The sequence below is a fragment of the Planococcus citri genome, chromosome 4 (assembly GCF_950023065.1).
Source record: "Planococcus citri chromosome 4, ihPlaCitr1.1, whole genome shotgun sequence".
NCBI classification, from domain to species: domain Eukaryota; kingdom Metazoa; phylum Arthropoda; class Insecta; order Hemiptera; family Pseudococcidae; genus Planococcus; species Planococcus citri.
The window spans coordinates 60,191,626-60,206,158 of record NC_088680.1 but is presented as its reverse complement, the minus strand read 5'-3'; the positions used below and the strand labels follow the sequence as shown (position 1 = coordinate 60,206,158).

The 14,533-nt window shown below is 32.9% G+C and overlaps 2 protein-coding genes across 2 annotated transcripts; one reads left to right on the top strand and one right to left on the bottom strand.

Annotated features, from left to right (window-relative positions):
• Positions 1 to 253: 253 nt before the first annotated feature.
• Positions 254 to 1,503, bottom strand: RpI12 (RNA polymerase I subunit RpI12). Its single transcript, XM_065362274.1, has 3 exons — positions 1,260 to 1,503; positions 958 to 1,177; positions 254 to 866 (listed from the first exon to the last, which is right to left on the bottom strand). Exons 1-3 carry the CDS (start codon positions 1,369 to 1,371, stop codon positions 842 to 844), a joined length of 357 nt encoding a protein of 118 aa, XP_065218346.1. The 5' UTR covers positions 1,372 to 1,503; the 3' UTR covers positions 254 to 841.
• Positions 1,504 to 11,432: 9,929 nt separating this feature from the next.
• Positions 11,433 to 14,295, top strand: LOC135843858 (uncharacterized). The gene is made up of 7 exons (XM_065361894.1): positions 11,433 to 12,584; positions 12,656 to 12,779; positions 12,870 to 12,963; positions 13,042 to 13,124; positions 13,570 to 13,641; positions 13,734 to 13,805; positions 13,890 to 14,295. Exons 1-7 carry the CDS (start codon positions 12,411 to 12,413, stop codon positions 14,243 to 14,245), a joined length of 975 nt encoding a protein of 324 aa, XP_065217966.1. The 5' UTR covers positions 11,433 to 12,410; the 3' UTR covers positions 14,246 to 14,295.
• The last annotated feature ends 238 nt before the right edge of the window (positions 14,296 to 14,533 follow it).

Below are 14,533 nucleotides of genomic sequence, written 5' to 3'. Positions count from 1 at the left end.
GTATGGAAATTATGTAAAATTTCATTAAATTCCTAAAAACGTTCGTTTTGTTTTTTTTTTTAATATCAATTAAGATTTGAAATACTTATTGTTGAAATTTTCAGAAAATTTGTATTCTGCAACAAAATGTGAGGGATATTTTTATTGAACTATCACAAAAATTAATTGAAGTTTGTTTGTGGGTAAGAAAGAAGGATGGACTAATGGCTTCATACAATGAATAACTCTAGTCTCAAATTAACGAAATAACAAATACGGTGGTTTGAGAGATATTTATTAAAAATCTCTACACTTCGTTCAAAAAATAGATGCTCAAAAATTTTTCCAATTATGGGTAAGAAATTGCATAAAAACATTAAATAGAACGAAATGAAAGAAAAAAAAAAGGTAATCGTAATAATTTTCTCAACTAACAAAATAGTGAAGAAGATAAATGTCCGAATTTCTCTCGTGACCTTCGATTAAGGTTTCTCACTTCACAAGCATTGAAAATCAAAATATGAAATATTGCATCGTGGAATTTCACCAGCTTCGATTAACAAAAAATTAAAACATTGCATAAACATAATGTTACAATACAAGTGCATTTCGAATGACATTGAAATGTTAAACGCTTTTTACACAAAGTAAACAAAACTCAATAAATTACCTTTTTTTTTGAATAAATAATCGAAACTATAGCGATGAAATTCCACACTAATCAAACAAGAAACACATCGAATTCGAAACTCATCTCGATGAAATGCAAAACACTATGAAACAATGAAACACGTTCATAAAAATTTAACGATAAGCTTAACATTAATATCACAATAAGATGCCATAACGCCAGCTTTTTTTTTTACGAGTTTTCTGATTCCGTATGCCTGAAAATTAATTAAAAATCATCAATAATGAGATACTAAAGAAACACGAAGATATTTCAATACAAATTTCTGTAAATTGAACCGAACGTACTTGCACTTTAAACAAGTGTAAAACACAGTCTGTCCTTCATCGGCTGAACGAAGTTGCATAGCTGCATATGACATTTGATTGTGACCACATCGTCTACATGTTCTTTCAGCAATCGGTCCATCGGCTTCGCCTTCGTCTCTTTTCTTAGTCTTCTTAGCGATATTCATATTCTCGACTGAGTTGAAATGAACGACGTACTTCGATTCCATTCCCTTGAAAACTAGAATCCGAGGAATACATTTATTGTAATCATTCTCTGATTAGATTTTTAATGTGATTTAAATAATAAGTATGTATATTACTTTCAACACCGGTTCTCTTCTTGCAAGAATAACAAGTCACAACATCTGTGATCCCAACGTCCGGTAGAACCGAACCACAATCGGTACAGAATCCACTATGAACTCGGAACATCGCTGAACTTAAATAGAATACGATCTTCTCACTTATAATTCGACAAATTATTCAATTTTCAATAAAATTATAATTTTAGAAATATTCTGGAGAAAAAAATCACATGTCAATATTTTTTTTTCATTTCTTATCAAGTCTTATCAAAATGTTTTATTTTCCTTCAATTTTTTCTTCAAGATGCTTGGCATTGTTGAAAAACGAAATCGCGGAAGATGAAAATCAGTGTTACCATTTTACAAAATGAAAATATACCAGACTCTCAGAATGATTTTTGAATTTTTTTTATTTTATTTTATTTTATTTATTATTTTCGTCTTTGTCCAGTAATTGGAATTATTTTCCATTTGTTGAAAGGCAAGGTAATGAAGAATGGTGGTGGGAGGAATGAAAATTGAATTGAAATGAAAAAAAAAATGATCACATCTGATCGTATTGTTTTCAAGTTTGCTGCAAAACTCAAAACAATAACATGAGTAATTGAGTAATCAAAATCATGACAAAAAATAGCATTTTTCAAATTCCAAGTTTCTACTTTCTAGCTTTCGGGTTCTTTCTGTTGAATTGATGAACATTTTAACAAATCCCAACTAGGCACTTATTTGATATTTTGATTGCAAAATTAAAAATTAAAGTGGCTTTAAACTATAAATTATTATTGAAATTCTCAAATATCTACTTACACGGAGTGAATAGTCGAGTTAGAGTCGAAAACTTCCCTTTTACGTGCTATTTTCATTTAAAAAATCGAGAACATTTGACCAACAAGACATTTTATTTGATAAATATTATTTTCTGATAAAATTTCTGATTTCCAACTTTTTTAATCCTTGTAGTTCACTTGATTTTATCATTATTTATCAACAACCAAAAACCAAAATTATATTTTTAGCCAATTAGCCATTGAAAAAGAGTTGAGTAAATTTTTTAAAAACAATGTTTCAAGAAATATTGCCAGATTTCTTTCCTCGCCTCTTTCGATACCTACAACTTGACTGGAGCTTCGAAACAAAGTAAAAAATTCCAAGAAGAGCTCAAAAAATCTCAACAACTATTTTTTAATGAAGAAAATAGAAATATGTAAAATACTTTTATTGAAAATATACCTAATTGTTGAAATATTAAAAAGCTTAAATCATTTCCTCAATAAAAAATAATAAAAAAAAAAAAAAAAACAGTAAAAAGGGTGAAAAATTAAACGTTTTCATTAAGAAAAAAAAACAATCAAAAGTAGCGAGTTTTAAGGAAATATTTTGAAAATGAACTAAAAAAATTTATCAAGTGGGTAGGCAATGAAATGATTTGATTTTTTTTTTCACTTCTTCCAGGATTTTCAATACACGAGTAAACAAAAAAGAATATTATAAAAATTCAAATTTTTCTTGCAAAAAATATATACCTACCTAATACTTATTTTTTTTACAATGGTTAGGCAAAAAAAAAATTTCAAGTTTACGTAAATCAAAATTTATGCCATCCAACGAATTATGTTGCCAAATTGTAATGAAAATTCCTATTTTGCGGTCTTCCAGAAGGCTATAGTTCATTTCACGACAGAATACTTACGAGTACCTAAAAAAAAACTTGTACTCAGGACCACCAAAGTATGTGTGTAGTGGTGAGGGAAGGAGAGGGGAGGGGGGAAGGCCGGAGTGTTATCAAAAATGTGAGAATGCATTATTTTTTTGTACGTAAAATGACTGGAAAGCTTTCGGATTGTGCGAAAAAGAAAAGTTGCTGGATTTTGATGAAATTTGTTGGAGACTCATTTTGAGTCAATAAGAGCACTTCGGCTCAGGAAAAATTTGGTCTCCAGAGATTCCTCGCAGGGGGAGGGGGAAGATATCAGTCCTCAAAGAGAGAGCATTTTAGAAAAAATTGTGGTTTTTTGCTCTAGTTCTTACCCAAAATTGTTTTGGAAAAAATGGACAGCATTTAATGTATTTTTAAAATACTGCGCCGACCTGGGCAGTTGCCGTTAAAATCCAAGTAGTTCGGCATAAATGACTGTTGTATGAGTAATAGGTGTGTACAGAGAGTGAGCTAGTTGGATGAGTCAGAATTCGAGGAATAGGTTGAGGAGTGAGAGAATGAAAAGTAGGACACTCAAACATGACGATTCTATATCGTTTATTAATTTAGTACATAGCCAGCTAGACCATAAGTATGTACTGAGACAGTTTAACAGTTGATTATTGTACATATTGACGAATACATCGTTTTGGATAGAACCAGCCTATTATTTCATACGACAGAATTGGCACCCAACAAGGAAGAACCAAGGTAAATACTCCGAGAACAATGGTAAATAATTCGTTGAATTAATTAATTATTGAGTGATATTATTATATTCGCACCATTCGCGTAATTATTATTTTAAACATAAGTGAAGAAAAAGCACCAAAAGTGAATTTTCAAGAAACCAACCAAGGACATTTCTGAAATTTTGAGCAAAAATCCAGGATCAGTAAAGCTCAAGTTTTTTTTATAAAAATGATAGAAGATACACCAACCACAACCAAAACACTAATTTTCCATCCAGGTTCATTTTCTGGCCTGAAAAATACTGCAGATGAATTTATTCAAAAATTTGAACTATATACCAGTATAAATGATTGGGATGATGTGAAAAAATTCAAATACTTTCCTGCCTATTTGACTGATTTGGCATTAAATGTGTACTATAACATGGATAAAAATGAAGTGAAAGACTGGAAAACTTTAAAAGCACAATTTTTATCAGAATTTAATGGCAGTGCAAATAAAGATTTGGCTGAAATGAAATTGATGAAAAGAAGCCAAGGAGAAAATGAAAGTATTTTGGAATACTTGACAGATGTGATTAAATTGTGCAAAATTTGTGAAGAAAAAATGGAAGAAAGAAGAATTTGTAGGTTTATCCTAAAAGGCCTAAAACCTGAGGTAATTTCTGCAATTGGGATGAGAGAAAATGGAACTTTGAAACAATTGAGGGAAAATATCCAAAAATATGAAGCCAACTTGCAACTAATAGGAGAAAAAAAGGAAACTGAAGACAAAATTGAAAAACTAGTAAATGAAATCAAGACAATAAAATCAAAAATCATGGAAAATGAAAAGAAAAGTGATCCTCCAGTAGAAAAAATAATTCATCAAACTGTGAATAAAATCAAACAAACAACAAATTACGAAAATGAAGAAACTAGTTTAGAAAAAATTATTGAAATGACTGTAAACAAGGTGAGTGAAAGAAGAGGCTATAATTACCAAGGAAATCAAGATAGAAAATACCATAACAGGACATACAGAAATCAAAATTACAGAAATCAAAATAGACAGGATGATCAAAATTCAGATGATGAAAGAAATGCCCAAAGAAAAGATATACCATATTGCAGATACTGTAATCGCAGGGGACATGTGGAGAAAAATTGCAGAAATAAATTATATTGTGAAATTTGTGATCGCCTCGGACATGATACAGATAACTGTAAAAATGAGTCAAAAAACTAGATAAGAAAAGGCATCCAGTTCCTACCAAAACTCCAGTATTCTACCTACACAATGAAAAATCAACTGAACATTTTACAAAAATTGAACACTTCAACAGATTCACCTTATTGAGGTATTTTTCCGAAGATGAACATGAACAAATCAAAAATACCATAGAACAGAACAAGGAGAAAATTATACCTCAAAAATCAGAAAATTCCAAGATAAAAATTCACCACATTGAAAAAGCAAACACAATTTCAGTACCAAATATGGAAATACCTATCTACATTGATAATAAAAAATACAAAGCAGTGGTAGATACTGGCAGTAACCTGACATTGATAAATGAAAAGTTAGTAGGTGACCATGAAAAATTAAACAGTTCAAATACACAGCTACAGTGTGCAAATGACTCATCTATGGTGGTAACAGGCATGATTAGAAAAACATTTGCATTAAATAGGAAAAAATACTCAGCAAAAATGAATGTTACGAGAGGTTTAAGTTCAGACATTATACTAGGTGTAGATTTTCTACTCGAACATGCCGCTATAGTTGATTTTTCCAAGAAGATTATACAAATAGGAACTGGAAGGAATGCCATTCGTATACCGATGGACGAGAGGTGGATTAATTTTTTCAATAGACCACTGATAAATATGGTCAGCAATAAAATTATATCAACAGACGATATAATCATCGGACCAAACAAACATAAAGTATTTAATCTAGATATGAATGCTGAGCTGGCAGAAAATGAATCAATTTTAATTTTGCCAACTCAGACATTCCATAACACAGCCGGAATAAGACTAATTACCAACAAAGAAGAGACAGGGGAGTGGAAACTTGAACTACACAATTACACCAACATACCTCAACGAATTTATGCAACACAGCAAATAGGCCAAGTTCATATTATTAAGCAGGCATATGAAATGAAAACTGACGTGATTAAAACAGCACCAAATGAAAAGGAATTTTCTACAAATGATGAAGTGAGAGATAATGAAGGAAATATTATCAATATTTCCAAAAATCTAAAGACAAAAGATAGGCTGAGAGTAATCAAACTGGTTGAAAAATATAAACACTTGTTCACTATGAACTCATTGGAGGTTAGCAAAGCTAATGTGGACGAATATGAATTGAAAGTGAGAGATGATGAGCCAGTAGCCTCAAGATCATACAAATTAGCTCCTATTGAGAGAAGAGAAATTTGGAGGCAAATAAATGCCATGGTTAAAGCAGGCATTTTGAGAAGGTCAAAATCCAACTACTGTGCTCCAGCCTTCTTAGTAAAGAAAAATGGGAAATTTAGATTTATCAGCAATTTTCAAGAGCTGAATAAAAAATTGATCCCAGATAGAAATTCTGTTCCCAGAATGGGAAATATTTTCATGGCACTTGAAGGAGCCAGAAAATTTTGTATTTTAGATTGTAATTCAGGTTTTCACCAAATACCTATCAAAGAAGGATCCAGATATTTGACAGCTATCATTGTAGATAACCAGATTTTTGAATATTGTAGACTACCTCAAGGGCTTATGAATTCGCCAGCAGCCTTTAGTAAAATCATAAGCACAGAGTTTGCTGACTTATTGTATAATGGAGTAGTGGCTTACATGGATGATATTTGCTCATATGGAAAAACCTTTGAGGAGGCTTTAAAAAATCTTGAGCTGACACTCCAAAGACTTGACAAATTGAATCTTAAACTCAAAACCTCCAAGTGTAAGTTTTTCTATGATGAAATCGAATTATTGGGTTACAAGGTAAATGGAGAAAAAATCAAGCCTATTGAGAAAAATACTAGAGCAATTCGGAATTTTCCCAGACCAATCACAGTGAGAAATGTAATGTCATTTGTGGGAATGTGCTCTCATTACAGAAAGTTTATCAAAAATTTTGCAAAAATTTCAAGTTGTCTATCTGAACTCACCAAGGGTGATGTGAAACCTACCACAAAGGTCAAATGGAAAGAAGAACATGAAGAAGCATTCCAAAAATTGAAAACCTTGTTAACAAGTGAGCCAGTTTTGGCAATTTATAAAGAAGAGAGAGAAACGATTGTAGAATTGGATGCTTCAAGCACAGCTATAGGAGGGGTACTTTCACAAATTAATGAAAAAACTGGAGAAAAGCACCCAGTTGCTTACTTCAGTAAAAAGCTCCAACCTAGGCAGAAAACATACTGTGCTTATGACCTTGAACTTACAGCACTGACAGAGACAATCCAACATTTTCGAGAGTATTTATTTGGGATTCACTTTACAGTATTTACTGACCATGCAGCTTTAATTTACTACACAAAGGCCAAAGAACCAAATGCTAGAATGGCTAGAATGATTCTCAAATTATCAGAATTTGATTTTGATATCAAACATAAACCAGGAAAAACAAATGTGGTCCCAGATATACTAAGTAGGGTAGAAATACCTGAAAAAGAAGAAGAAATACCCATAGAAAATGTAATACAGGAAGTAAAAAATGAAGAAAAAGAAGAAAAAATTGATTTCAAAACAGAGCAGGAAAATGATGAATTTTGTAGAAATGTAATGGAAGCCAAATTAGGAAAATTGAAAAGCTCAAATCCAGATTACAAAAAATACATGAGAGCCAGTAGAAGATATGACATGAATGAAGATGGAATTTTGGTATTTCACCAAAAAACACCATATGGCACAATTAAATCAATTGTTATTCCGAGAAAATTAATTCCAAAAATACTAGAGGCTCTCCATGATAACCCATTTGGAGGAGGTCATTATGGAATGAATAAAACTGTTGAAAAAATTCAGAAAAGGTACTACTGGACAGGAATGATATCAGATGTAAAAAATTACATCAAAAGCTGCCATTCCTGCCAGCTAAGGAAAAAAGATACTGGGAAAAAACCAGGATTATTGAAACCAATTGAAGTGAAAAATTGTGAAATTTTTGGACACATGGAGTTGGACTTTGTTGGCCCACTCACAAAAAGCTCAGGTCATGAATACATCTTAGTAGGTACTTGCCAGGCTACAAAATTTGCAATTGCAAAGCCTGTGTGTAGTGCTTCAGCTGAGAGTGTGATCAAATTTTTATATGAGCTCATAAGTATCTATGGATGCCCGAAAAAAATATCATGTGACAATGGGACTCATTTCAAAAATTCAAAATTTCAAGAAGTGTGCAAAAAATTAGGAATTGAGTTAATTTATAGCTCTAGCTACTCAGCTCAGAGCCAAGGATCAGTAGAAAGAAAAAATGGCACACTTTGTAGCTCCCTTTCACATTACATAAATGAAAATAGGACAAACTGGAGTGAATTTATAAAATTTGTTGTATTTTCCTACAATACCACTCCAGTAGCTAGATTTAATGGATTGAGCCCATATTACATTTTATATGGCCAACAACCAAATTTACCAATTGATAACAAGCTTGGATTGAATACAAAAGATAAAAAAGACAGACAAGCCCAGATAGATGAAATCCAAAAAATTAGAAAAGAAATTCCTGAACTGATTTTGAAAAATCAGAATGAATACAAAAAGAGTTACGACCAAAAACACAGGGAGGTTTTATACAACCCTGGTGATCTCGTACTCTTGGAAAAACCATGGAAACATTTGGGAAAATTGAAAACAAAATATACAGGACCTCATAAAGTACTGAAGAGAATAACCCCATTAAACTACCAAATTGAAGTTGATGGAAAAGAAGATACAGTACATGTACGAAGATTGAAAAAATATATTCAGAGAAATCCAATTCAAAACTGCTGAGAAAATAGGATAAGAAATGAATAGGATTACAAATAGGTTAAGAATTTTAATTGTATATTATAATAAGGCTCCACATAATGCGCAGTGTGGATAGAATAAGTAGACTAGAATTATAATAGGAATAGAATTTTAAAATTATAAAAAATTAGAATAAGAAAAATCAGCAGAAATGTAGGCCTACAAGAATGAAGAGAGAAATAAGAGAAAAATTAAGAGAGAAATAAGAGGAAAAATTAGAGAGAAAAAGCTATCCACCTTTATAGGTGAAAAAAGCAAAAAGAAAAAAGAAAAATGACAAAGAGAGAAAAAATTAGAATACCTACCTATTAGAAACTTTAGTATACCTACTATAAGTTTGTGTAGAAATTTACTCAAATATGACAAAATACCTACCTATCAAGAAACCTTAGGGACATGGTATGGACCATCTGAGGACCTACCATGACAGAATGAACTAGAAGGGAGGTACTAGGGGAAAAGTAGAGTACCCTATTACCACAATCCCTGAAGGTCATCTGATCAGAAATCAGATTGTAAGTTGTAAATATACCCATATGGTTACTAAGTTATATTTTTTAGTACCTATCCATTGTACATAGTTATTTCTTTGAGAAAAAAAAACTGGTCACATTTTATAAATTGGTAAATTATAATAGCATGAGAAATTATTCAACCTATAATTTTTAGTATAGAACCAAACTTGATCAATATTCATTTATTTACTCATTATTTGTAAACAATAATGTTCAAAAACTGACCAGAAAAACACTGTTTCATTCTTGTTTTCATTTTATAAGCATTTTTTTACCCATAAGCATCAAAAAATGTAAACTGTTTGTAAAAACTTGGCATAAGATGTTTAGAATTTTACAATAATAGACTAAGTATTGATAAGTGAGGTCACTTATTTTTTAAAGGAAGAGGTAGATGTTGTATGAGTAATAGGTGTGTACAGAGAGTGAGCTAGTTGGATGAGTCAGAATTCGAGGAATAGGTTGAGGAGTGAGAGAATGAAAAGTAGGACACTCAAACATGACGATTCTATATCGTTTATTAATTTAGTACATAGCCAGCTAGACCATAAGTATGTACTGAGACAGTTTAACAGTTGATTATTGTACATATTGACGAATACATCGTTTTGGATAGAACCAGCCTATTATTTCATACGACAATGACAATAGGAGTAATTTCACCCCACCGCCGATCCTCCGGCACAACTTTTTTCTTAAAGGGGACATCCTAAGGAACATTTTAAAGCAAACTTGCCAAAAAAAAGTTGGCCTTACTTACAAAATGGCGGCCATTTTGATCGACAGGTCAGCCGAAATCGCAGATTTTGCGTTTTAACATAGGACTTGCACGAAATTTTTCAAACTTTACAAAAATAGATAGAAAGACCATGCAGGCAAAATTTCAAGTGCCAAAGTGCGTTTTTCGATTTTTGGTGAATTTTTGAAAATCGAATTTAGGCCAAAAATGAAGGATAAAATCAAAATTTTACCAAATTGACCAAGAGAGCTAAAATTTGTGATATACCCTATTTTTGACATGCCAAATCGATTGGAAACGGTTTCAGCCCGTTTTGAGCAGTTCTGGAGCCTCCAGCAAATTTTTGAAACTCGGAATTCCCACAAAATTCCATCAAATTGGAGTTGTAAAGCTAAAGTTTATTCTAAAACCTAATTTCAATACGCTACGAAGTACTGCTGATAAATTTCAACTCATTTTGGAGCCTCCAGCGAATTTTTGAAAATTCCTGAAGCCTCCAGCAGATTTTTGAAACTTTAAATTTTCACAAAATTTCATCAAATGGGGATGGAAAGCTGAAATTTACTCTACACTCGAATTTTAACACCCTCTGAAGACAACTTCTGGTGGATTTCAAGTCATTTTAGGGCCTCCAACGACTTTTTTTAAAATTTTTGGGGCCTCCAGAAGATTTTTGAAACTTGAAATTTCCCCAAAATTTCATCAAACTGAGATGGAGAGTCGAAATTCATTCTGCAAACTAATTTCAATACGCTACGAAGTTGACTGCTGGTGAATTTCAAGTCGTTTTGGAGCCTCCAGCGACTTTTTGAAAAGTTGTATGACGTTTTTTTGGAAAATTGAAATTTCCTAAAAGTAGCTGGAAGCTTCAAAACCATTTGAAACCACCACGTAGTCTGCGAAGTAAATTTCAGTTTGCCAACTCTATTTGATAAATTAATGTTGGGGAAATTTCAAGTTTCAAAAATCTACTAGAGGCTCCAGTAATTTCAAAAAAGTCGCTGGAGGCCCCAAAATGACTTGAACCCACCTAAAGTCGTCTTCGGAGGGTATTAAAATTGGAGTTTAGAGTAAATTTCAGCTTTCCATCTCCATTTGATGAAATTTTGTGAAAATTTAAAGTTTAAAAAATCTGCTGGAGGCTTCAGGAATTTTCAAAAAGTCGCTGGAGGCTACAAAACGATTTGAAATTCACCTGCAGTACTTCGTAGCGTATTGGAATTAGTTTTTAGAATAAATTTTAGCTTTACAACTCTAATTTGATGGAATTTTGTGGGAATTTGGAGTTTCAAAAATCTGCTGGAGGCTCCAGAACTGCTCAAAACGGGTTGAAACCGTTTCCAATAGATTTGGCATGTCGAAAATAGGGTATATTCCAAATTTCAGCTTTCTTGGTCAATTTGGTAAAATTTTGATTTTTTCCCTCATTTTTGGCCTAAATTCGATTTTCAAAAATTCACCAAAAATCGAAAAACGCACTTTAGCACTTGAAATTTTGACAGGTGATAAATTTTTGCATGGTCTTTCGATCTACCTTTGTAAAGTTTGAAAAATTTCTTGCAAGTCCTATGTTACAACGCAAAATCTGCGATTTCGGCTGACCTGTCGATCAAAATGGCCGCCATTTTGTAAGTAAGGCCAACGTTTTTTTGAAATTGACAACAATGACGAAAAAAACAGCGCCACAGCGTTCTAAAATATTTCCATAGGTACTTTCAGAGATTACATATTTTGATACACAATTTGAAAATTTTCAACCACTCAGTAGAACCCTAAAAGTGGTCTTGGATTTTAATGGCAATGACCTAAGTCCGCTTGCAGAGTTTCAAATAAGTAAGGTTATTATACATGTTTTGGAACTGGATCATTTTCCCAAAAACAGGCTGAGTAAGGGGCTAGAGTGAAAAACTGCTCTGGGTGACTTTAAACTCAAAATTAAGACCTATTTTAAATTTGGTTTTCCCCATCAAATTCAAAATGAAAATCCGTGTTCCGAATTTCAAAAATTTACAGTGATCTGAAGCTCCAACTGAAGATCATCATCTAGAATGTACCTATGTGGAGACGGAGAGGAAGGGTATGAACTTGAATTCAAAAAAAAGGTAAATTATGAAATTACATGCGTAATGTAGAAGGTTACCTTTAACGCAGTCCATTCTGTCAATGTAAAAATGAAACATATTCATTCGCTAATTTTTTCGCCATTTGCATTAAAATTACAGCAGTAAAAAAAAATATGCTTATAAATTCAGAAGAATTTTCCTGCATTACCTATGTCAAAGTAAAAAATTAGACTAATTGCTTCGCCATTCGTATTGAAATTATTATGGCAGTAAAAAAAAACAACAAAAACATAATGCTGATAAATTCAGAAAAATTCGACGATGATATCAGTAAACGAGAAGTAATTCGTACAACGCAAGGTACCTACCTATAGGTACTTGGTCAAGAAAAACAATCCAGATCGTAGATTTTCATTTCGATTGAAAATATAACCAGATACCTACTTGAAACAAGAAAGAAGAAATGGCTCGTGACGTTCTCTTCATTCTCATCACGATGATCTTTGTACTGGTGCCAGGTCAACCTCCAGCTCCAGCTCCACCTCCCGACCTCAACGCACCCAAACCAATCGTTCAAGCTGCTCCAGAATGTGGGTCTTTGCCAGCAAAAACCTTGAAAGATATGCCTTTTAAAACTGTAAGTATTATAGATAATTTTTTTTAGATTTAGTTTGATTATTCTTCAGTATAACCAGTTCTTATTTACAGGGAGAATCTGTATGGTGGGTTGGTAAACTGTATGTGAATCCAAGTGCAGCACGAGCTCCACCTGCTCCAGGAGCAACACCGGCTCCAGGAGCTCCTTGCGGAGATAATGCTTGCAGCATTAACTGTGAGTATAACAGTAGTCCTGGATTTTGTTTACATTCTAACAACCATAAGTAAATCATTTACCTACACCTAATTAATAATGTTTATATAGCTTACAATCCAGATTCCTGCCAAGCAATAAAGATCCAGATATCAAGAAATGAAGATGGCTCAATTTGTCTGAAGGAAGCTGTATTCGATAAAGCGTAATTATACTCCATTTTAAAAAGTGTAGGGGATTCAAAAAAATAAAAAGCACCTAATTTATTAAATAATACATTCAGGTCAAATTCTGCTTCGTTAATCAAAAACACATGGTTACCCGCAGACTCGTCTAAGGCTATAATAAAACAGATGTATGGATACTGTGAGTGCAAGTGCAATCAGTGGCGACGCCAGACAATTTGAACAGGTGTGCCAATTTTCAAAATTGTAAAACCAAGTTGTAAAATTCCCCCCCCCTTCCTTCCAAAATTCTCATTATGGCCCAACAATGTTTCAAAAATTGAAGTAAGAAAAATGATGTTGATGCAACAAGAAATGAACTTAAAATTATTCAAAAATAACTTTTGGTTTAACAAAAATTAAGTTTTTGGTAAGGAATTTTACAAATAATTTGTAAAAGTCAAGTAAAAGTTTAGTTTTTTTTCTTTTTGGAAAATGAACAGGTGTGCCCGTGCACACCGGGCACACAGGCTGGCGTCGCCAGTGAGTGCAATAATAAAATTCTAAATTCTTTCGAGCACATTTAATCATCATTATCTAGGTACCTAACTATCATATAATAACCGACGACTCTCGATGTTCCACAGATGGGAAAATGGACAAAAGTGGCACTGTAAACATCATCGATCCTGGTCCACCAGAAGTGAAAACTGCTCAAAGTAAAAATTCAGCAATATTTTCTTTTCACATCTACAATTTTTTATGTTGACTGTAAAGCGTCGCCATTAATTCAAATTTAAAAAAATCCCAGGTTCCGATTTCGTACTCATAGGCGCAGGTGAAGGAAAAGAATGGGCTTTATTTTCCAGCTGCTGTAAATCTGGTGGGTTTCGAATACATATTTCTCAATGGAATAAATTCTGCGAAGTTTACTAACCGATAAAAATGATCTCTATCTTTCCCACAGTTGTATTTGTTCTGTACAACGACGCGACGATCTGCGCCAAATCGACGAAAACCTTCGACCAAGCGATTGTTCCCCTCCTTCAACCTTTGGGAATCAAACCCGAAGATCTTAAAGATGTTCCTACTGATTTCCCTATTAAATTGGATAACTTCATTCCACCTCTTCCTCCAGCAACAGGTGCCCCACCTGCAGCTACTACAGCCTCAACAACCGAAGCATCTGGAGATTCTGGACCCCCAAAAGAAACACCTCTTCCAACAACACCACCAACATCTCCTCCATCTGTAACTCCTTCACCTCCATCTCCACCGAAAGCTGAACCACCTCCACCTTCAGCTGGACCACCCCCACCTTAAACAATTGAAATTTAGTCTCATTATTTCTTACATATTATACACATTCTGTCTTATTGTTAGTAATCATTATTATAGCAATATTCTATTTTTACGTAATAAATGCATTTGAATGAATATATAATTTTGTTGTTTAGGTATATAAAAACATTGCTGAAATAAGCTTTTAAACATAATTACCTATTTCAAAACTCTACATTATGCAGGGTGTCTGGTGAGTGGATGTCAAAACTTCACGATTGGATACAATACAACCGAGTATGACTTGAAAAAAAAACGTTATAATGGACA

Excerpts from the sequence above, each read along its gene's own strand:
- RpI12 (XM_065362274.1), bottom strand. The coding sequence starts at position 1,371 with ATGTTCCGAGTTCATAGTGGATTCTGTACCGATTGTGGTTCGGTTCTA. Across the intron at positions 1,178-1,259 it reads GAAGAGAACCGGTGTTGAAA|TTTTCAAGGGAATGGAATCG; the intron begins GTAATATACATA and ends CTCGGATTCTAG. Across the intron at positions 867-957 it reads TACACTTGTTTAAAGTGCAA|GCATACGGAATCAGAAAACT; the intron begins GTACGTTCGGTT and ends ATTAATTTTCAG.
- LOC135843858 (XM_065361894.1), top strand. The coding sequence starts at position 12,411 with ATGGCTCGTGACGTTCTCTTCATTCTCATCACGATGATCTTTGTACTG. Across the intron at positions 12,964-13,041 it reads GAAGCTGTATTCGATAAAGC|GTCAAATTCTGCTTCGTTAA; the intron begins GTAATTATACTC and ends TAATACATTCAG. Across the intron at positions 13,125-13,569 it reads AAAACAGATGTATGGATACT|ATGGGAAAATGGACAAAAGT; the intron begins GTGAGTGCAAGT and ends GATGTTCCACAG.